Raw genomic sequence first — 23,605 nt, 5'->3', positions numbered from 1 at the left:
CGTATTAGCGAGAGGCAGCACGGTTTTGTGAAGGGGAGGTCATCTCGCACTAACTTGATAGAGTTTTTCGAGGAGGTCACAAAGGTGATTGATGCAGGTAGGGCAGTGGATGTTGTCCATATGGACTTCAGTAAGGCCTTTGACAAGGTCCCTCATGGCAGACTGGTATAAAAAGTGAAGTCACACGGGATCGGGGTGAGCTGGCAAGATGGATACAGAACTGGCTAGGTCATAGAAGGCATAGAGTAGCAATGGAAGGGTGCTTTTCTGATTGGAGGGCTGTGACTAGTGGTGTTCCACAGGAATCTGTGCTGGGACCTTTGCTGTTCGTAGTATATATAAATGATTTGGAGGAAAATGTAACTGGTCTGATTAGTAAGTTTGCAGACGACACAGGTTGGTGGAATAGCGGATAGCAATGAGGACTGTCAGAGGATACAGCAGGATTTAGATTGTTTGGAGACTTGGGCGGAGAGATGGCAGATGGCGTTTAATTCGGACAAATGTGAGGTAATGCATTTTGGAAGGTCTAATGCAGGTAGGGAATATACAGTGAATGGGAGAACCCTCAAGGGTATTGACAGTCAGAGATCCAGGGTACAGGTCCACAGGTCACTGAAAGGGGCAACACAGGTGGAGAAGGTAGTCAAGAAGGCGGAGACGGTAGTCAAGAGGGCATATGGCATGCTTGCCTTCATGGCCGGGGCATTGAGTATAAAAATTGGCAAGTCATGTTGCAGCTGTATAGAACCCTAGTTAGGCCACACTTGGGAGTATAGTGTTCAATTCTGGACGCCACACTACCAGAAGGATGTGGAGGCTTTGGAGAGGCTGCAGAAGAGATTTACCAGGATGTTGCCTGGTATGGAGGACATTAGCTAAGAGGAGAGGTTGAATAAACTCGGTTTGTTCTCACTGGAACAACGGAGGTTGAGGGGGCGACCTAATAGAGGTCTACAAAATTATGAGGGGCATAGACCGAGTGGATAGTCAGAGGCTTTTTCCCAGGGTAGAGGGGTCAATTACTAGGGGGGATAGGCTTAAGGTGCGAGGGGCAAGATTTAGAGGAGATGTACGAGGCGAGGTGCCTGGAACTCGCTGCTGGAGAAGGTGGTGGAAGCAGGGACGATAGTGACGTTTAAGGGGCATCTTGACAGATACATGAATAGGACGGGAATAGAGGGATAAGGACCCAGGAAGTGCAGAAGATTTTAGTTTAGACGGACAGCATGGTCGGCACAAGCTTGGAGGGCCGAAGGGCCTGTTCCTGTGCTGTACTTTTCTTTGTTCTTTTTTTCATCAGAGCTGTGTTGATTTGAAAATGAACAACCTGGCTTTCTGTTTGTACCATTATGGGCCATCTATTTCCCAAAGGGTACTTCATTTTCCTTGGATAAAATTAGTGACTTGAAGATGTTAAATTTGTGAGAGATTCTCACAATTCTTCAATTTCATATTGTGTTTCTAAGGATGTGTACTTTAGCCTAGTCTCATTTTTCTGGGCAGATGATTGATGGGGCATGGAATGCTCAACTAAAAATGGGTGAAATGGATAAGCATTTGAAAAAGAAAACATTAAAATTCATGGGGAAAGAGAAAGGCTATGGGACTAAGGATCTAACTCTTATAAAAAGTTGGCACGTGTGCGATGGTGGAATACCTTCTACCTTATAGCAGAGCTTGCTCTTCAAAAGTATTTCATTGTCTTGTTAAGTGCTTTGGAATGTCCTGAGGTTGTGGAAGGCACTTTATAAATCTCTATTCTTTTCTGCATTGTAAAATTCCAAAGTTCTGTTAAACACTGGGGTTGTACCCATGCACTTGGGTTTACATCTAACCCTGGACAGCTCATTCCAGCACACCTATCCGCCTTATTTAGCAATGACTGTTCTTGGTGGCTTTTATTATAATTAGCCCCCAAACTATTATATTGCACTGGGATCACAGCAGTTTACAACCCAGAGTGCATAAAGAAGCCAATTTTTGTCAATATCATTCAATGAGTGTCTCTGATGGTGGACATGATGCACCTTCCAAAGTTTGTGTCAGTTTTGACTAATACACTGACACTGTTTTTCTGGCAGATATCATGGGCCAATTTTCCCAAGTCTGCATCCAGTTAGACTGGATCACTTGGACGCAGCAGACATTAAAATTGGGCGGACTTGAGGGCAGAAAACCATTTAATTTTTCCCCCCTGCTGTTTATCCCATTAGGCCACAGATTATTTTGCAGTTAGTTTTTTGCTGCTCAGATACTTGATTCACAAACTGTACAGTGCTCTTCTAAATAGAGTGGTGGTGACAAAAAAGAGAGAATTTTGAAATGTTGCACCCTCTAATCTTCCTTTTAGAAGATTCCAGATCCATAGAACCAGACAGATTACAGGAATGGAAGGTGTTAAAGACTGAAGTTAATAAATTCAGTGTCAAACTACATCTAGGGGTTAAGGGCTCATTTTCTCAGCAGAAAGCACTTAATTGCTTTTGATGTGGTCAGGAGCTTAGCTCGATGTTTATAAACGTTGTGCTTAGGTTCAAAGCAGAGTACTTGAGATGCATTCAAGCGTGAAGAGAAATTCAAATAAACAATCCAGACATCTGGCTGTCTGGAAGTTTTTTCCGCTTTAGAAAATAATGTACAGACTGTATACTCTGTTGGATGTTAAGATTATGTCATTATTTTGAATGTGTTTGGAATAAAATATACTTTTATAAAAGAAAATGAATGGCAGCTTCACTGATCAAAGGATCCGAGGGGGTTTAAAGACTTGTGGTGTGGTTTTGACTTTCTATGAAGTAACAGCTGCTGCTCTGCCTGAGGCAGCAGTTCTAAGGGACATGTGAGTGAAAAAGTAGTGAATTTTCACTGTTTCTGCCTGAATTGCTCTTTAGCTTCCAGGCAGGGATGACAGATTTGGGGGGGGGGGGGGGGATGTGATCCAGCAATTCCCCTCATGGGGGAGGAGGATGCCCCCACCTGTCAGCAGGTCGTAAGCGTTTGCATTGTGGGGGAGGGGGCAGAGACCAGCTGCCGGACCTCTTTATCAGGCTGCCCATTCAGAATGATTGCCCAGTAGCGGAATTCAGAATGTGAAATCCCTTGCGCTCCGCCATGCTTGCATAACAAGGGAGAGGGAATTGTTTCTGGACACCGCTCCTAGTGCCAGTGCAAACCATAAACGATCCAGTTCTCGCGGGAGAACGTTGTCTCCAAAATCGAGAATCCATCCATAATATCCTGAAGAGAATTGACAGGATAGATGATTCCTCTGGCTGGAGAATTTAGAACAAGGAGGTCACAGAATCAGAATAAGGGATCAGCTGTGTAGAACTGAGATGAGATATTTCTTCACTCAAAGGTTGTACACCTTTGGAATTCCCTACAGCAAAGAAGTTTTGATGTTCTGTTTTGGGTATATTCAAGTCAGAGATTGACAGGTGTGTGCATGTCAAAGGACTAGAGGGCTATGCAATTAGAGCTGAGGTGGAAGATCAAACAAGATGTCATTGGAAGGGTTTACTCTGGCAAAATTTCCCTAATGATGCTTCGTGCAATAGGGCAGGAGGATGAGAAAATACTGCGCAACTGTATGTTTGCTCATTCTTACTTTTGCTTGTATCATCTTCACAATGTTTGCCAAAGTTATTGAGTTCTTGTGCAGTTTGCTTAATAAGAAATTTAAATGGTTATTTTCAATTTATTTTGGAAAGACTTTTATACCATTTGTGCGTTAAGTATATCCAACATTCAAGAGGTCAAGTGTGCTTGCGCATCTTAAAAGTTTGAAAGCCAATGTAGCAATGCTGCAGGAGACTCACTTGAGGGTGAAGGACCAGGTGAGACTTAAAAAGGGTTTGGTTAGTCAGGTTTTTCACTCTGGATTTGACGGAAGGGCTCGAGGGGTAACGGTAATGGTCAGCAAAAGAGTACGCTTCCAGATGGAGAAGGTGGTGGCAGATCAGGGGGGTAGATATGTGATTGTGACAGGGGCGCTGGAGGGGAGGTTAGTGGCGCTGTTTAAGTGTATATAGCCCCATTTGGGACGATGTGGGATTCGCAAAGAAGGTGTTTGGGGCCATCCCCGACTTGGACACACACAAACTAATAGTGGGGGGGGGACTAGAACTTGGTGCAGGAGCCAAGGTTGGACAGATCATGACCGCGCTCACTGGTCCCATCAGGGGGGGCGAAGGCGTTAGCTGGACTAATGGTGGAAATGGGGGGTGTGGACCCTTGGAGGTTTCTGCATCCGAGGGAGGGGGAGTGCTCGTTTTTCTCAGCGGTCCATAAGGTATATTCGCGGGTTGACTTTTTCGTGGTGGGGAAGGCTTTGTTGGCTGGTGTTAAGGGGTCGGAATACTCGGCAATTGCAGTGTCAGATCATGCTCCGCATTGGGTGGACATGGTGCTGGAGAAGGAGGTAGCGCAGAGGCCGGGATGGAAATTAGATGTGGGACTTTTGGGGAACCAAGTGTTCTGTGACAAAATTGAAACGGTGATTAAGGAATATGTAGGTTTCAACTGTACGGGTGAGGTGTCGAAGGCGGTCGTCTGGGAGGCTCCAAAGGCGGTGGTGAGGGGGGGCGGTGATCTCATTTAAGGCCACGGTGGACAAAGAGGAGAGGTTGGAGCGGCAGAGGGTAATAGATGAGATGTTGGAGGTAGATCGGAGTTATGCAGAGGATGGGGACCCAGCAAAGCTCGAAAAGAGGAAGGAACTACAGGCGAGCTTTGACTGACTATCTACCAGGAAGGTGGTGTGCCAACTGAGACGAGCAAGGAGTACAGTTTACGAACATGGAGATAAGTCTGTTAGCAGGTCAGCTCTGGAGGGAAGCAGCGGCAAGGGAAATTGTGCAGGTGAGGGATAGGGCAGGGAAGTTAGTGGTGGCTCCGGATCTGATTAACAAGGTTTTTGAGGAATTTTATGAGAGGTTGTACAGATCAGAGCCACCCAGGGGAGATCGTGAGATACAGGAATTTCTAGATGGGTTGGAGTACCCGAGGTTAGGGGAGGGGGACAGGGATACATTAGAAGGAGCGATAGTGGAGCAGGAAATAAAGGATGCGATTGGGAGGATGCAGTCGGGGAAGGTGGGAGGGCCGGATGGGTTTCCGGTGGAATATTATTAAAAATTCAAGGATAAGCTGGCACGCCTGATGATGGGTATGTTTGAGGAGGCGATAGGGAAGGGGGTGTTGCCACAAACTTTGGGGCAGGCATCGATTTCCCTGTTGCTAAAAAAAGATAAGGATCCGACGGAGTGTGGGTCGTACAGGCCCATATCACTTCTGAATGTGGACGCAAAATATTGGCGAGGGTACTGGTGAGTAGGCTGGAGGAGTGCCTCCCGAAGGTGATAGGTGAAGATCAGACTGGGTTCATGAGAGGGAGGCAGGTCTTTTCAAACATTCGAAGGGTATTGAATGTCGTTATGGCACCGGCAGAGGGGAAGGAAACAGAGGTGGTTGTGGCGTTGGACGCTGAGAAGGCGTTCGATCGGGTAGAATGGGGGTACTTGATGGCAGTGCTGGAGCGGTTTGGGATTAGACCAAGGTTTGTGAACTGGGTAAAGCTATTATATAAGGAGCCGAAGGCGAGTGTCTGCACAAATAATATCAGTTCAAGATACTTTTCTCTCCACCGTGGGATGAGACAGGGATGTCCCATGTCCCCCCTGCTGTTTGCACTCATGATTGAGCCGTTGGCCATCGCATTAAGAAGTTCGGGGATATGGAAAGGAATAGTGTGGGGGTCGATAGAGCATAGGGTGTCCTTGTATGCCGATGACTTGCTGTTATACGTGTCGGAACCGAGTGTGTCGATAGGGGGAATATTGGAGCTGCTTCGAGTGTTTGGGTCTTTCTTTGGGTACAAGCTGAACCTGGACAAGAGTGAGTATTTTGTGGTGTCTCGGCCGGGGGTGGGGGGGCTGCTATTCTGTAGGGCAGGGACTCACTTTAGGTACCTGGGGATGCAGGTTGCCCGGGAGTGAGGGGGGGGCTCTGCAGATACAACATTTCTAGATTGGTGGGGAGAGTGAAAGCTGATCTGGCAAGGTGGGATGGTCTCCCTCTGTCACTGGCGGGTCGGTACAGGCGATTAAAATGAACGTGTTGCCACGATATCTGTTTATTTTTCAATGCCTGCCGATTTTCCTGCCAAAGGCTTTTTTCAGAAAGATTGAGGGAAGGATTACATCGTTCATGTGGGGAGGGAAGGTGGCCAGAGTTAGAAAGGTGCTACGACAGAGAGGAAGGCAGGCAGGGGGGTTGGGTCTTCCGAACTTGATGAATTACTACTGGGCGGTGAATGTGGAGAAGGGTAAGAGGGGTTGATTCCCAGTGGGCCAGAATGGAGGAGAGTTTGTGCAGGGGGTCGGGATTGAAAGCACTAGCAACAGCACTGCACCCGATAGCCTCGGGGAAGTACTTGGGGAGTCCGGTAATAATAGCTTCATTGAGAATTTGGAGGCAGTTTCGCCAACACTTCGGGTTGGGGGCAGGGTCAAGGGAAATGCCGATTTGGGGGAACCACAGATTTGAGCCAGGGAGGTGGGATGGAAATTTTCGGAAATGGGAGGAGAAGGGGATTAAGACACAAAGATTTGTTTCTTAGGGGTTGCAGGATTGAAGGAGCTGGAAACGAAGTATGGGCTGGAGCAGCGGGAAATGTTTAGATACATGCAGTATCGAGATTTTGCCAGAAAGGAGATGCAGAACTTCCCGGAGGAGCTGGCCTCCACATTGTTGGAGGAGGTGCTGACGACAGGGGGACTGGTGACGGGTAGTGTCAGCGGTCTACGGAGCTATTTTGGAGGAGAAGAAGGCACCACTGGAAGGAATCAAAGCAAAGTGGGAGAAAGAGTTGGGAGAGGATATGGAGAAGGGGTTCTGGTGTGAGGTGCTCCAGAGAGTGAATGCCTCCACCTTGGGGCTGATGCAGCTGAAAGTGGTATACAGAGCACACCTCACGAGGGCGAGGATGAGCCGATTCTTTGAAGGAGTAGAAGATGTGTGTGAACGTTGCGGGGTGGGGCCCTGCTAATCACGTTCATATGTTTTGGTCCTGTCCAAAGCGAGAGGATTACTGGAAGGAGGTTTTTAGTATAATTTCTGAAGTGGTGCACATGAAACTGGACCCGGGCCCACGGGAGACCATATTCGGGGTGTCGGACCAGCCAGGGTTGGAAACGGGTGCGGAGGCAGATGTTGTAGCCTTCGCCTCGTTGATGGCCCGAAGGCGGATCCTGATGGATTGGAGGGCAGCCTCTCCACCCTGTGCCCTGGCGTGGCGGGGGGATCTGTTGGAATTCTTGACTCTTGAGAAGGTTAAGTTTGAACTGAGGGGAAGGACGATGGGGTTCTACAATTCATGGGCATTATTCATTATGCACTTTCAAGAACTGGATAACATTGAACTTTAATTGGTGGGGGGGTGGGTGGGAGGGTTGGGGGAGGATGGGGGCGATGGGTGTTAATGGTGGCCATGGATGATTCCTGATTCCTTTTTGACAATTGTTTATGTGAACATGTGGGTGAATGTTTGGGGTTTGGTGGGAGGATGGGATCATTGTTATTGATATAAGGATTGGCATATTTGTTACTGATTATTGTTTATTGTTGGTGGGTTTAAATTTGGAAGAATGCGAAAAAGGAGGAGAATATAAAGATTTTTTTTAAAAAGTATATCCAACATTAGTTATTTCAGAACATGAGATATGTTACATAGAACATACCTCATAGAAACCAAAGAATCTTTTTTCCTGGATCTCAATACAAATATTGCTTTGTCGCATCGTACCTGGTTGGTGTAACTTTTTTCAACAATGATTTGGGACCGTGCATGTTGTCTCATGATGATTATGCTTTGTTTACAGACATGCCTGCAGAGAGTATAGAATTCACAAGGAGCTGGATCACCCCAGGATAGTCCGACTCTATGACTATTTCTCATTAGATACAGACTCGTAAGTGTTTTCCCTTGAGCTACAGTGTGTTCTTATTATACATCAACTGTCTCCCTAGGTTCCTTGTTGAGTCTCTGGTTGCAATCGGTTTCTGTTGTCTTTACATACCTATGGGTTCAGCCACCTGCCTGAGCAGTGTTTCCCGTCAGTTATGTATTGAAATGGTTACAGCAGTGCTTTATGTTCAGTCATCCACCCAGAATTTCACAATTTATTGCGGCAAAAAATCTTGCTTCAAATTTCTGCAATTTAGTTTTTTAAAATAATTGCCATGGTGATCTTTAACAAGTCTCTGCGAGGCTGCTGTGATGATTTACTTTCCCAGGAGTGACTTCATATTAAATATTGAGAGGGAATGGCTTCACTCAAGCCGAGAAGCTACTCAGTCACCTGAACCTGACAGGCTACATGAGGAACGTCTATCAGAAATACAAGCACCATCAAAGAAATTAGTGGAAATATCACTATCTCCGTTAAAAAGATTTTGAACAAAATTGCACCTACAAAGCCAGTTCTACCCCTTTGAATAGGCCTTGATGTTTATACTTAATTGGTTGCTGTCTTATGATGTGACAGTAACTGGGGTTTTAGCCATCCTGTGGATAGAACAAGTTTTTCTGGTAATTTGTACACTTGACTGAAATCTTCTTAATCAAGTCTTAGCTTGACATCGACAGTGGGCGAGCCAACCCGCTGGCTTCTTAACTGGTCAATAAAGGAAGCTAATAGGTAATCTCAGGAAAATTAGCTTATGTTACTTGTTCAGAAGTGTAAGTGAATTCATTCAGCAGAAGGATGCGTTGCACTCTCTTTTGCCATTTGCTTTAGTTGCACGCTGCTGTTGAATACTGCATGTTATTTTTCAGGAGTTACAAAACATTTTTTTTCATTCTTTTGTACTGCAAATATTGTGGCCCTGACACAGCACATGAAAAATGTTGTGCTGACACCATTGTATATCGTCCAGATTACTTTGTCAGTTGTTGAACCACAGATTGCCATGTTTTCTGTGGGTAACAAGTCCCATGGTTCAAGAGATTGGCATAAAGTATGTGCATAATTGCATTTTAGAAGCACAAAGATTTTATCTGCTTGTGCACACCGATCATGAGGGTTTATGAAACCTTCAGATTATTTGCAAGCGGGAGTGCAAAACTTTTTTTTTAATTGAACTTCTTTCTGCTTGATAGCACCCATTATCTGAGTATCAGAGTTTGTTTGAAACAATTTGGCAATAGCTCTATCAACGGAACTTCCAGCCTTGAGTCACGGCTTCTTAATCATGATTTGGTTTTATTTCGCACACCCCACCCCCTCCTGCTCGGCCCACAAAACCATGGAAGAGATGCCAAAGTTCAGCAAGTGGTGCATTGCCCTCTTTCGGCTGAGTAACAAAGTATACAGGAGGAAAAGGAAAGCTGCCTAGCAATTTTGGAGATGACATTTTGCTCCAATTTTTGAGTTGAGCACCATCCAGAATCTTAATAGGTCCACACTGGACCACGGATTACAGCTTTGTCATGTAATAAATCCTCTAAACAAGGAATTAAATGTACTTTTCACTTTGTCAAGATTGTATGTGATAGGAGCATAAAAATTTCCATTGTGGTTCCCCATGCCAAACAGTGTATTCTGTCATCTTTGTAAAGTGAAGCCCATTTGATTCCAAGTGGAAATACCAATGCTTATAAAAAACATTCTTGGCAGTGTGTGGAGCCCAGAAAAAAACAAAGATGTGTGATGAAGTAATGTCCTGGTCTTGTTCCTCAGGTTTTGTACTGTGTTAGAATACTGTGAAGGCAACGACCTGGATTTCTACCTGAAACAGCACAAGTTAATGTCCGAAAAGGAAGGGCGGTCCATAATCATGCAGGTTGTCAATGCTTTGAAATATCTGAACGAGATCAAGCCCCCCATCATCCACTATGACCTTAAGCCAGGTGTGTATTTCTGTTGAAGGTCTCTCCTGTCAATAGTCACCAAGGTGCAACCTAACTGGAAACAGTTTGATCCTACATGGGCCATGTTTGGTCTAAGTAGGTTAAAATAGGGAACAAATTGACCTACTGGAATTATTTTACCAGTTTCAAACCAATTATGATGTCTGTAAAAGATTCCTGACAAGAGTCCCTGCACTCAGTGCAACAATCATTCATCTAAAATTCTTCATTGAAATCGATGTTAAAAATTATACAATCTAATTTCTGCAAAGCATACTGTTTTCTAATACGTGGCTACAGGGATGGTGCAGGAGGGAGGGTTTCAGATACCTGGATAATTGGGGCTCATTCTGGGATAGGTGGGACCTCTACAAACTGGATGGTCTACACCTGGACCAGAGGGGTACCAATATCCTGGGGGGATAATTTGCTAATGCTCTTCGGGAGGTTTTAAACTAGTTCAGCAGGAGGTTGGGAACCTGAATTGTAGCTCCAGTATACAGGAGGTTGAGAGTAGTGAGGTCATGAGTAAGGTTTCAAAGTTGCATGAGTGTACCGGCAGGCAGGAAAGTGGTTTAAAGTGTGTCTTCTTCAATGCCAGGAGCATCCGGAATAAGATGGGTGAACTTGCGGCATGGGTTGATACCTGGGACTTCGATGTTGTGGCCACTTCGGAGACATGGATAGAGCAGGGACAGGAATGGTTGTTGCAGGTGCCGGGGTTTAGATATTTCAGGAAGCTCAGGGAAGGTGGTAAAAGAGGGGGAGGGGTGGCATTGTGAGTCAAGGACAGTATTACGGTGGCAGAAAGGACGTTTGATGAGGACTCGGCTACTGAGGTAGTATGGGCTGAGGTTAGAAACAGGAAAGGAGAGGTCACCCTGTTAGGGGTTTTCTATAGGCCTCCGAAAAGTTCCAGAGATGTAGAGGAAGGATTGCAAAGATGATCCTGGATAGGAGCGAAAGTAACAGGGTAGTTGTTATGGGGGACTTTAACTTTCCCAATATTGACTGGAAACGCTATTTCGAGTACTTTAGATGGGTCCGTTTTTGTCCAATGTGTGCAGGAGGGTTCCTTGACACAGCATGTAGATAAGCCAATGAGAGATGAGGCCATATTAGATTTGGTACTGGGTAATGAACCAGGACAGGTGTTAGATTTGGTGACCACAATTCGATTACGTTTACTTTAGCGATGGAAAGGGATAGGTATATACAGCAGGGCAAGAGTTACAGCTGGGGGAAAGGCAATTATGATGCGATGAGGCAAGACTTAGGATTCATCGGATGGGGAGGGAAACTGCAGGAGATGGGCACAATTGAAATAGAACAAAGAACAAAGAAATGTACAGCACAGGAACAGGCCCTTCGGCCCTCCAAGCCCGTGCCGACCATGCTGCCCGACTAAACTACAATCTTCTACACTTCCTGGGTCCGTATCCCTCTATTCCCATCCTATTCATGTATTTGTCAAGATGCCCCTTAAATGTCACTATCGTCCCTGCTTCCACCACCTCCTCCGGTAGCGAGTTCCAGGCACCCACTACTCTCTGCATAAAAAACTTGCCTCGTACATCTACTCTAAACCTTGCCCCTCTCACCTTAAACCTATGCTCCCCAGCAATTGACCCCTCTACCCCAGGGAAAAGCCTCTGACTATCCACTCTGTCTATGCCCCTCATAATTTTGTAGACCTCTATCAGGTCGCCCCTCAACCTCCTTCGTTCCAGTGAGAACAAACCAAGTTTATTCAACCGCTCCTCATAGCTAATGCCCTCCATACCAGGCAACATTCTGGTAAATCTCTTCTGCACCCTCTCTAAAGCCTCCACATCCTTCTGGTGGTGTGGCGACCAGAATTGAACACTATACTCCAAGTGTGGCCTAACTAAGGTTCTATACAGCTGCAACATGACTTGCCAATTCTTATACTCAATGCCCCGGCCAATGAAGGCAAGCATGCCGTATGCCTTCTTGACTACCTTCTCCACCTGTGTTGCCCCTTTCAGTGACCTGTGGACCTGTACTCCTAGATCTCTTTGACTTTCAATACTCTTGAGGGTTCTACCATTCACTGTATATTCCCTACCTGCATTAGACCTTCCAAAATGCATGACCGCACATTTGTCCGGATTAAAGTCCATCTGCCATCTCTCCGCCCAAGTCTCCAAACAATCTAAATCCTGCTGTATCCTCTGACAGTCCTCATCGCTATCCGCAATTCCACCAATCTTTGTGTCGTCTGCAAACTTACTAATCAGACCAGTTACATTTTCCTCCAAATCATTTATATATACTACAAAGAGCAAAGGTCCCAGCACTGATCCCTGTGGAACACCACTGGTCACAGCCCTCCAATTAGAAAAGCATCCTTCCATTGCTACTCTCTGCCTCCTATGACCTAGCCAGTTCTGTATCCACCTTGCCAGCTCACCCCTGATCCCGTGTGACTTCACCTTTTGTACTAGTCTACCATGAGGGACCTTGTCAAAGGCCTTACTGAAGTCCATATAGACAACATCCACTGTCCTACCTGCATCAATCATCTTAGTGACCTCCTCGAAAAACTCTTATCAAGTTAGTGAGACACGACCTCCCCTTCACAAAACCATGCTGCCTCTCACTTATCCGTCCATTTGCTTCCAAATGGGAGTAGATCCTGTCTCGAAGAATTCTCCAGTAATTTCCCTACCACTGAAGTAAGACTCACCAGCATGTAGTTCCCTGGATTATCCTTGCTACCCTTCTTAAACAGAGGAACAACATTGGCTATTCTCCAGTCCTCCGGGACATCACCTGAAGACAGTGAGGATCCAAAGATTTCTGTCAAATCCTCAGCAATTTCCTCTCTAGCCTCCTTCAGTATTCTGGGGTAGATCCCATCAGGCCCTGGGGACTTATCTACCTTAATATTTTTTAAGACACCCAACACCTCATCTTTTTGGATCTCAATGTGACCCAGGCTATCTACACACCGTTCTCCAGACTCAACATCTACCAATTTCTTCTCTTTGGTGAATACTGATGCAAAGTATTCATTTAGTACCTCGCCCATTTCCTCTGGCTCCACACATAGATTCCCTTGCCTATCCTTCAGTGGGCCAACTCTCTCCCTGGCTACCCTCTTGCTTTTTATGTACGTGTAAAAAGCCTTGGGATTTTCCTTAACCCTATTTGCCAATTACTTTTCGTGACCCCTTCTAGCCCTCCTGACTCCTTGCTTAAGTTCCTTCCTACTTTCCTTATATTCCACACAGGCTTCATCTGTTCCCAGCCTTTTAGCCCTGACAAATGCCTCCTTTTTCTTTTTGACGAGGCCTACAATATCTCTCGTTATCCAAGGTTCCCGAAAATTGCAGTATTTATCCTTCTTCCTCGCAGGAACATGCTGGTCCTGAATTCCTTTCAACTGACACTTGAAAGCCTCCCACATCTCAGATGTTGATTTGCCCTCAAACATCTGCCCCCAATCTAGGTTCTTCAGTTCCCGCCTAATATTGTTATAATTAGCCTTCCCCCAATTTAGCACATTCATCCTAGGACCACTCTTATCCTTGTCCACCAGCACTTTAAAACTTATTGAATTGTGGTCACTGTTCCCGAAATGCTCCCCTACTGAAACATCTACCACCTGGCCGGGCTTATTCCCCAATACCAGGTCCAGTACCGCCCCTTCCCTAGTTGGACTGTCCACATATTGTTTTAAGAAGCCCTCCTGGATGCTCCTTACAAAATCCGCCCTGTCTAAGCGAGTCCCAGTCAATATTGGGGAAGTTGAAATCTCCCATCACCACAACCCTGTTGTTTTTACTCTTTTTCAAAATCTGTCTACCGATCTGCTCCTCTATCTCCCGCTGGCTGTTGGGAGGCCTGTAGTAAACCCTCAACATTGTGACTGCACCCTTCTTATTCCTGATCTCTACCCATATAGCCTCACTACCCTCATAGGTGTCCTCCCGCAGTACAGCTGTGATTTTCCCCTAACCAGTAGCGCAACTCCGCCACCTCTTTTACATCCCCCTCTATCCCGCCTGAAACATCTAAATCCTGGAACGTTTAGCTGCCAATCATGCCCTTCTCTCAACCAGGTCTCTGTAATGGCAACAACATCATAGTTCCAAGTACTAATCCAAGCTCTAAGTTCACCTGCCTTGCCGTAATACTTCTTGCATTAAAGCATATGCACTTCAGGCCACCAGACCCGCTGTGTTCAGCAACTTCTCCCTGTCTGCTCTGCCTCAGAGCCCCACTGTCCCTATTCCCTAGTTCTCCCTCAATGCTCTCACCTTCTGACCTCTTGCTCCCGTGCCCACCCCCCTGCCATACTAGTTTAAACCCTCCCGTGTGACACTAGCAAACCTCGCGGCCAGGATGTTTATGCCTCTCCAGTTTAGATGCAACCCGTCCTTATATAGGTCACACCTGCCCCGGAAGAGCTCCCAGTGGTCCAGATAACGGAAACACTGCCTCCTACAGCAGCTGTTTAGTCACGTGTTTAGCTGCTCTATCTTCCTATTTCTAGCCTCACTGGCACGTGGCACAGGGAGTAATCCCGAGATTACAACCCTAGAGGTCCTGTCTTTTAACTTTCTGCCTAGCTCTATGAACTCCTGCTGCAGGACCTCATGCCCCTTCCTGCCTATGTCGTTAGTACCAATATGTACAACGACCTCTGCCTGTTTGCCCTCCCCCCTTCAGGATGCCCTCTACCCGTTCGGAGATGTGGTGCTTGTTCAAGGAACAGCTACTGCGTGTCCTTGATAAGTATGTACCTGTCAGGCAGGGAGGAAGTGGTCGAGCGAGGGAACCGTGGTTTACTAAAGTAGTTGAATCACTTGTCAAGAGGAAGAAGGAGGCTTATGTAAAGATGAGACATGAAGGTTCAGTTAGGGTGCTCAAGAATTACAAGTTAGCTAGGAAGGACCTAAAGATAGAGCTCAGAAGAGCCAGGAGGGGACATGAGAAGTCTTTGGCAGATAGGATCAAGGATAACCCTAAAGCTTTCTATAGATATGTCAGGAATAAAAGAATGACTAGGGTAAGAGTAGGGCCAGTCAAGGACAGGAGTGGGAATTTGTGCTTGGAGTCCGAGGAGATAGGAGAGGTGCTAAATGAATATTTTTCATCAGTATTCACACAGGAAAAAGACAATGTTGTCGAGAATACTGAGATTCAGGCTACTAGACTGGAAGGTTCATAAGAAGGAGGTGTTAGCAATTCTGGAAAGTGTGAAAATAGATAAGTCCCCTGGGCCGGATGGGATTTATCCTAGGATTCTCTGGGAAGCTAGGGAGGAGATTGCTGAGCCTTTGGCTTTGATCTTTAAGTCATCTTTGTCTACAGGTATAGTGCCAGAAGACTGGAGGATAGCAAATGTTGTCCCCTTGTTCAAGAAGGGGAGTAGAGACAACCCCTGTAACTATAGACCAGTGATCCTTACTTCTGTTGTGGGCAAAGTCTTGGAAAGGTTTATAAGAGATAGCATGTATAATCATCTGGAAAGGAATAATTTGATGAGAGATAGTCAACACGGTTTTGTGAAGTGTAGGTCGTGCCTCACAAACCTTATTGAGTTCTTTGAGAAGGTGACCAAACAGGTAGATGAGGCTAAAGCAGTTGATGTGGTGTATATGGATTTCAGTAAAGCGTTTGATAAGGTTCCCCACAGTAGGCTACTGCAGAAAATACGGAGGCATGGGATTCAGGGTGATTTAGCAGTTTGGATCAGAAATTGGCTAGCTGGAAGAAGACAAAGAGTGGTGGTTGATGGGAAATGTTCAGACTGGAGTCCAGTTACTAGTGGTGTACCACAAGGATCTGTTTTGGGGCCACTGCAGTTTGTCATTTTTATAAATGACCCGAAGGAGTAGGATGGGTGAGTAAATTTTCAGATGACACTAAAGTCGGTGGAGTTGTGGACAGTGCGGAAGGATGTTACAAGTTAACAGCGGGACATAGAGAAGCTGCAGAGCTGGGCTGAGAGGTGGCAAAAGGAGTTTAATGCAGAAAAGTGTGAGGTGATTCATTTTGGAAGGAATAACAGGAAGACAGTGTATTGGGCTAATGGTAAGGTTCTTGGTAGTGTGGATGAGCAGAGAGATCTCGGTGTCCATGTACATAGATCCCTGAAAGTTGCCACCCAGGTTGAGAGGGTTGTTAAGAAGGCGTACGATGTGTTAGCTTTTATTAGCAAGTGGCCTCAACCGGGACCTGGGATTCGTGTCGCATTACATTCTTCCCCCACCATCTGGCCTGCGAAATCCTACCAACTGTCCTGGCTTGACACAATTCACACCTCTTAAACCTGGATCTGTAAAGATTTAATCACCTGCTAATGCTCGCATTCCAAGCATTGTCTGGCATCTTTGAATCTGTCTATATATATGTTTCTGGAACATACTTCTTCATTCACCTGAGGAAGGAGCAGCGCTCCGAAAGCTAGTGACATCGAAACAAACCTGTTGGACTTTAACCTGGTGTTGTAAGACTTCTTACTTAGCTTTTGTTGGTAGAGGGATTGGGTTTCGGAGCCATGAGGTCATGTTGCAGCTGTACAAAACTCTGGTGCGGCCGCATTTGGAGTATTGCGTGCAATTCTGGTCGCCGCATTATAGGAAGGATGTGGAAGCATTGGAAAGGGTGCAGAGGAGATTTACCAGGACGTTGCCTGGTATGAAGGGAAGATCTTATGAGGGAAGGCTGAGGGACTTGAGGCTGTTTTCGTTGGAGAGAAGAAGGTTAAGAGGTGACTTAATTGAGGCATACAAGATGATCAGAGGATTGGATAAGGTGGACAGTGAGAACCTTTTTCTAGCATGAGGGGACATAGCTTTAAATTGAGGGGAGATAGATATAGGACAGATGTCAGAGGTAGGTTCTTTACTCAGAGAGTAGTAAGGGCGTGGAATGCCCTGCCTATAACAGTAGTGGACTCGCCAACATTAAGGGCATTTAAATGGTCATTGGATAAACATATGGATGATAAGGGAATAGTGTAGATGGGCTTTAGAGTGGTTTCACAGGTCGGCGCAACATCGAGGGCTGAAGGGCCTGTACTGCGCTGTAATGTTCTATGTTCTATTATTCATTTTGCATTTCCATTCCCCTCCCTCCCTCCCTACTCATAAATGTAAGATTCAAAGGAAGAATTGTACTTGATCATATTGTATTTTATAAATAATTTGTACCTGTTAACATGCCATTTCACATATACCTCCATCGAACCATTATCCTTTTAGCTGGAACAGTTCTAATCTTTGGTTGTAGGGGAGAGTTAGCTATGGAGAAAGAATGGGCAAGTGAGAGCTGTTGGATAGCTCTATTAAAGCTCAGGCACGATGGGCTGAATGGCCTTCCTCCTATGCTAAATGCTTCTATTCAGCTTTTTGACAGATACCAGATTATCGGAAGCCATTTTTTTTTTTTTTTTTTTGTTTTATAAATTTAGAGTGCTCAATTCATTTTTCCAATCAAGGGGCAATTTAGCATTGCCAATCCACCTATCCTGCACATCTTTGGGTTGTGGGGGCGAAACCCACGCCAACACGGGGTGATGTGCAAACTCCACACGGACAGTGACCCAGAGCTGGGATCGAACCTGGGTCCTCGGCGCCGTGAGGCTGCAGTGCTACCCACTGCGCCATCGTGCTGCCCGGAAGCCATTTATAATCGATAGTTGTGAGTAGTTTTCTACTAGTGGTTTCTGCACAGTGAGGGTGATTTTGGAATGATGTACAGGAAATGTGTTTTAAGCCTTTCCTTGAGCTAGAAAAGCTCAATTCCAATGTAACTCATCGAGGGGATAAAAGCATTCTGAATTAATTTGGGACAGACGCAGTAACGTAATTTAGATTGTTTTTATTTCATTACTTTGGGCTACATAAATCTAATAGGTTAAGCAGTAAAGCAACCCAATTCCCCTTACCGACCTTCTGCAACATGTGCCATAGAAACTGACCATGAATTTGCAGTCAAGCAACCAGCATTGTCTGCCTGTAAGGTAATTCTGGAATATAATGAATTTTGCTGCTGTTTTAAAATTCAGGGGTTGCAATTCTATGGCATGAATCAAAATAAGCTCAGTGGCAAGCATTATAGAATCATAAAATGGTTACAGCACAGAAGGAAGTCATTCGGCTCTTTGCAACTGTGCCAGCTCTCAGCAGTAGCAACTCAGCTCGTTCAATCGCCTGCCCTGTTCCGGTATCCCTGCAAATACTTTCTCTTCAGGTAATTATCCAATTCCCTTTTGAAAGCCCCAATTGTATCCTCAACCCCACCCCACTCTGGCAGCACATTACAGATTCTGACCACTCATTCAGAAACAACTTTCTCTCGTATTGCATTTGGTTGTTTTGCCATTTTCCTCAATTCAGTGTCTTCTCTTTCTCAACACTCCACCAATGGAAATAGCTTCTTCCTATCTACTCTGTCCAAACCCCATGATTTAGAACATCTACATTCAAGTAGGCAAGATTAAAATAGGAATGATGTGACAAATGTACATGTTTAAATATATAAATTTGTGAAAACGTCCAGCATTGGTCAACTGATGTCAGCAAGAGTGACCGTAACGTGATAGAATTTCACATTCAGTTTGAGTCTGAAGCTACTATGCTACCCTTGTAACTGCCATTATAGTTTATGAAGATACAGTTGACTAAAGTGGAATGTAAAAATAGATATAAAGGTAAGATGGCAGAGAACAATTTTGAGGCGTTTAAGGAGGTATTAAGTCAGTGAACAGAAATTTACAGAGTATAATACGAGAAAATGTGTGGTTGTCCACTTTGGTAGGAAGAATAGGAAAGCAGAATGTTTTTCAAGTAGAGAGATTCAGCAGAATTGGTGTCATTACCGTATAACTTATCAGATCTTAGTAACCCAATAAAAACAATCTAAATTAGGTTAGTTTGTATCAAAATTAATTCAGCGTGCTTTTATCCTCATGATGTGTTACATTTGAACCAAGCTTTTCTCGCTAAAGGAAAGGCTCAAACACATTTCCTGCACATCTTTCCAAAATCACCCTCACTGAACAGAAACCACCAGCAGAAAGTCGCTCACAACTGTCGACTGGACTAGTAATCCAGAGACCAAGGGTCTTACTCTGGAAACCTGGGTTCGAATCCCACCACAGCAGATGGTGAAATTTGAATTCAATAAAAAAGAAATCTGGAGTTAAAAGGCTAAGGATGACCATGAAACTATTGTCAATTGCTGTAAAAACCCAATCTGTCACCCTTACCTGGTCTGGCCTATATGTGACCCCATTTCCACAGCAATGTGATTGACTTTTAAATGCCCTCTGAAATGGCCCAGTAAGCCACCCTGTTCAAAGGAAATTACAGTAAGAAGTCTTACAACACCAGGTTAAAGTCCAACAGGTTTGTTTCGATGTCACTAGCTTTCGGAGCGCTGCTCCTTCCTCAGGTGAATGAAGAGGTCTGTTCCAGAAACACATATATAGACAAATTCAAAGATGCCAAACAATGCTTGGAATGCGACCATTAGCAGGTGATTAAATCTTTACAGATCCAGAGATGGACCGAGAGATCTGTGGTGTGGCAACCGAAGAGGAAAGAGTCGAATTGGACCCCTCCGTAGGCCGCTGCCTTAGACTCGACATGTATGCTCAAGCCGTCAGGAGTCGCGTCAATGCCAGATTCATCAGTCGCATTCACAAGACAGCCCCGAACGCCACCCAAGCACAACGCAATCCCATCCGCGCTCTCAAGACCAACCGCAGCATCGTCATCAAACCAGCAGACAAAGGAGGGGCCACTGTCGTACTGAACAGAACGGACTACTGCAAAGAAGTATACCGACAACTGAACAACCAAGAACACTACAGACAGTTACCCGCAGATCCGACCAAGGAACACATCCGCCAACTTAACAGACTGATCAAGACCTTGGATCCAGATCTTCAGAGCACCCTACGTGCTCTCATCCCACGTACTCCCCGCATTGGAGATCTCTACTGCCTCCCGAAAATACATAAGGCCAACACACCAGGCCGCCCTATCGTTTCAGGCAATGGGACCTTGTGTGAGAACCTTTCTGGCTACATCGAGGGCATCTTGAAACCCATCATACAAGGTACGCCCAGCTTCTGTCACGACACGACGGACTTCCTACAGAAACTCAGCACCCATGGACCAGTTGAACCAGGAACATTCCTCGTCACAATGGACGTCTCGGCACTCTACACCAGCATCCCCCATGACGACGGCGTTGCTGCAACAGCCTCAGTACTCAACACCGACAACTGCCAATCTCCAGACGCAATTCTGCAACTCATCCGCTTCATTCTGGATCACAACGTCTTCACCTTCGACAACAAGTTCTTCATCCAGACGCACGGAACAGCCATGGGGACCAAATTCGCACCCCAATACGCCAACATCTTCATGCACAAGTTTGAACAGGATCTACTCACCGCACAGGACCTTCAACCGACGTTATACACCAGATACATCGATGACATTTTTTTCCTTTGGACCCACAGCGAAGAATCACTGAAACGACTACACGATGACATTAATAAGTTCCATCCAACCATCAGACTCACCATGGACTACTCTCCAAAATCAGTTGCATTCTTGGACACACTCGTCTCCATCAAGGACAGTCACCTCAGCACTTCGCTTTACCGCAAACCCACGGATAACCTCATGATGGTCCATTTCTCCAGCTTCCACCCTAAACACATTAAAGAAGCCATCCCCTATGGACAAGTGCTCCGTATACACAGGATCTGCTCAGACGAGGAGGAGGGTAACAGCCATCTACAGACGTTGAAAGATGGCACTCGACTCATCGATCGACAGTTCCAACGCGCCACAGCGAAAAACCGCACCGACCTCCTCAGAAGACAAACATGGGACACAACCGACAGAATACCCTTCGTCGTCCAGTACTTCCCTGGAGCGGAGAAACTACGTCATCTGCTTCACAGCCTTCAACACGTCATTGATGACGATGAACATCTTGCCAAGGTCATCCTCACACCCCCACTACTTGCCTTCAAACAACCGCGCAACCTCAAACGAACCGTTGTTTGCAGCAAACTACCCAGCCTTCAGAACAGTGACCACGACACCACACAACCCTGCCATGGCAATCTCTACAAGACGTGCCAGATCATCGACATGGATACCACTATTACACGTGAGAACACCACCTACCAGGTACGCGGTACATACTCGTGCGACTCGGCCAACGTTGTTTACCTCATACGCTGCAGGAAAGGATGTCCCAAAGCGTGGTACATTGGCGAGACCATGCAGACGCTGCGACAACGAATGAACGGACATCGCGCAACAATCACCAGGCAGGAATGTTCCCTTCCAGTCGGGGAACACTTCAGCAGTCAAGGGCATTCAGCCTCTGATCTCCAGGTAAGCGTTCTCCAAGGCGGCCTTCAGGACCCGCGACAACGCAGAATCGCCGAGCAGAAACTTATAGCCAAGTTCCGCACACATGAGTGCGGCCTCAACCGGGACCTGGGATTCATGTCGCATTACATTCATCCCCCACCATCTGGCCTGCGAAATCCTACCAACTGTCCTGGCTTGATGCAATTCACACCTCTTTAATCTGGGGTCACCCCATCTCTGGATCTGTAAAGATTTAATCACCTGCTAATGGTCGCATTCCAAGCATTGTTTGGCATCTTTGAATTTGTCTATATATGTGTTTCTGGAACATACCTCTTCATTCACCTGAGGAAGGAGCAGCGCTCCGAAAGCTAGTGACATCGAAACAAACCTGTTGGACTTTAACCTGGTGTTGTAAGACTTCTTACTGTGCTCACCCCAGTCCAACGCCGGCATCTCCACATCAAAGGAAATTAGGAATGGGCAATAAATGCTGGCCTCGCTAGCGACACCCACGTCCCATGAATGGATAGAAATTGGTTTTCAATAATCTGTTATGTCAAAAATAAGATAGAAACATTTAGCATAGAAAAGACTGTTCAGCCCATTGTGCCTGAGCTTTGAATACACCATCCAATAGTTTCCACGCTCCCTTCTGGGAATCCTTGGTACATGAATCGAGTTAGCATGCAGGTACAGCAAGTAAGTAGAAAACCAAAAGGCATGTTGGCCATTAATTCAAGGGAGTGAAGTATGGAAGTAGGGAAGTCTTGTTCTAAGTGTGCAGAGCCATAGGGAGACCGCGCCGAGAGTACTGTGTACAGTTTCGCTTTCCTTACTTAAGGAGGAGTATTCTTACATTGAGAGCAGTTCAGAGAAGGTTCAGTAGATTGATTCCTGGGATAAAGTTGTTGCCTTAAAAGGAAAGGTTGAACAGATTGGGCCTAAACTCTGTGGAGTTTAGAAGAATGGGGTGGGGGGGGGGGGGGGGGCGATTGTACTGAAGCTTATAAGATTCTGAATGGGATTGACAGGTTAGATGCTGAGAGGGTTTTTTCTCTCGTGGGTGAACCTAGAACTAGGGGGGCACAGTTTAAAAATAAGCCCCCCACCATTTAAGACAGCGATGGGGAGGAATTTCTTCTCTCAGAAGGTCGTTCATCTTTAGAATAATTTTCCAGAGAGCAGGGGAGACTGGGTCACTGAATGCTTTCAAGGCTGAGTTAGACAGATTTATGATTGGGGGTTATGGCGAATAGGGAAGAGAGTGGAGTTAAGGCCACAATCTTATCAACTGTGATCCTATTGAATGGCAGAGCAGGTGCAATGAGCTGAATGGCCACAGCCTGCTCCAATTCCTTTTCAAGTTCTTTGATAACTTGAGCAACTTTGAGCCAATTTCTAATTTAAGGTTCTCTAAGTTGAGCCGAAAACCTTTCGAAAAGATTGCCCCTAGTTTAATTAATTTGCCGGTTTTTTTCAGGTAGTTATTTTGGGTCCTTTGATTTTTTTTCTAAAGTTCTTTTGAAGTCTCAGAGGAATTGGTTTGTGTGATGTGCAAACGTAAGGGCAGCTGTATTATGCTGTCCAACTAAGTATTCTATCTACCTTCTCAGCCAGTTGTACTGAATATGAGGTAAATAAGGACTGGATTTAGCAACTGCTTTGCAGTTGTGAGAGATGGAAGTGACTGTCAGTGTCAACGTCATTAGTTTTCTTGCCAGCTGCGAAGCATTGCATGACAAAATATTTTATGCTTTCACAGGTAACATTCTCCTGGTGAATGGAACAGCATGTGGAGAAATAAAAATCACAGACTTTGGGTTGTCTAAAATCATGGATGATGACAGCTACAATTCGGTTGATGGGATGGAACTCACATCGCAGGGAGCAGGCACATATTGGTGAGGTCATCCTGCAAGTTGCTCACTGACTCTATGGGCTCAGGTGTTTCCAGCTGATGAGGCCTATACTGAAATCCAGGCTAAATTGAATGTAAATTTTAAATTCGCTAATTCAGTACTTGCATGTTGCAGCTATATTCACATGGCACTATCTGGAATCTTCCTGTACAGCCAGAACTGTGGCATCTGGTCAGGAAATGATTCCATCGGTACCCCAGCCAGATGAAGCAGCAGAAGTAATTTGTATATATTTAAATGCCTTTACCATAATAAAATGTCCAGAGGCACTTCAAAAGAACATTATAAAACAAAATATGACACTGAGCCACACAAGGTAACATTACGTCTGAGAACTTGGTCAAAGAGGTAGGATTTAAAGAGCCTCTTAAAGGAGGAAAGATAGGTAG

General features: G+C 45.5%; 1 protein-coding gene across 5 annotated transcripts in view; it reads left to right on the top strand.

Moving 5' to 3' along the window:
• tlk2 (tousled-like kinase 2) overlaps window positions 1-23,605 on the top strand; it is a 246,252-nt gene that overhangs the window by 200,261 nt on the left and 22,386 nt on the right. For all 5 annotated transcript variants that reach the window (XM_072486976.1, XM_072486977.1, XM_072486975.1 and 2 more), the window contains 3 exons: window positions 7,884-7,973; window positions 9,744-9,913; window positions 23,060-23,198. In XM_072486976.1, the coding sequence (XP_072343077.1) occupies window positions 7,884-7,973; window positions 9,744-9,913; window positions 23,060-23,198 (399 nt within the window). The remainder of the gene's footprint in view (window positions 1-7,883; window positions 7,974-9,743; window positions 9,914-23,059; window positions 23,199-23,605) is intronic.

The sequence above is a fragment of the Scyliorhinus torazame genome, chromosome 21 (assembly GCF_047496885.1).
Source record: "Scyliorhinus torazame isolate Kashiwa2021f chromosome 21, sScyTor2.1, whole genome shotgun sequence".
NCBI lineage: Eukaryota > Metazoa > Chordata > Chondrichthyes > Carcharhiniformes > Scyliorhinidae > Scyliorhinus > Scyliorhinus torazame.
The sequence above is the reverse complement of the archived record's forward strand: the minus strand, read 5'-3'. Positions and strand labels throughout refer to the sequence as shown.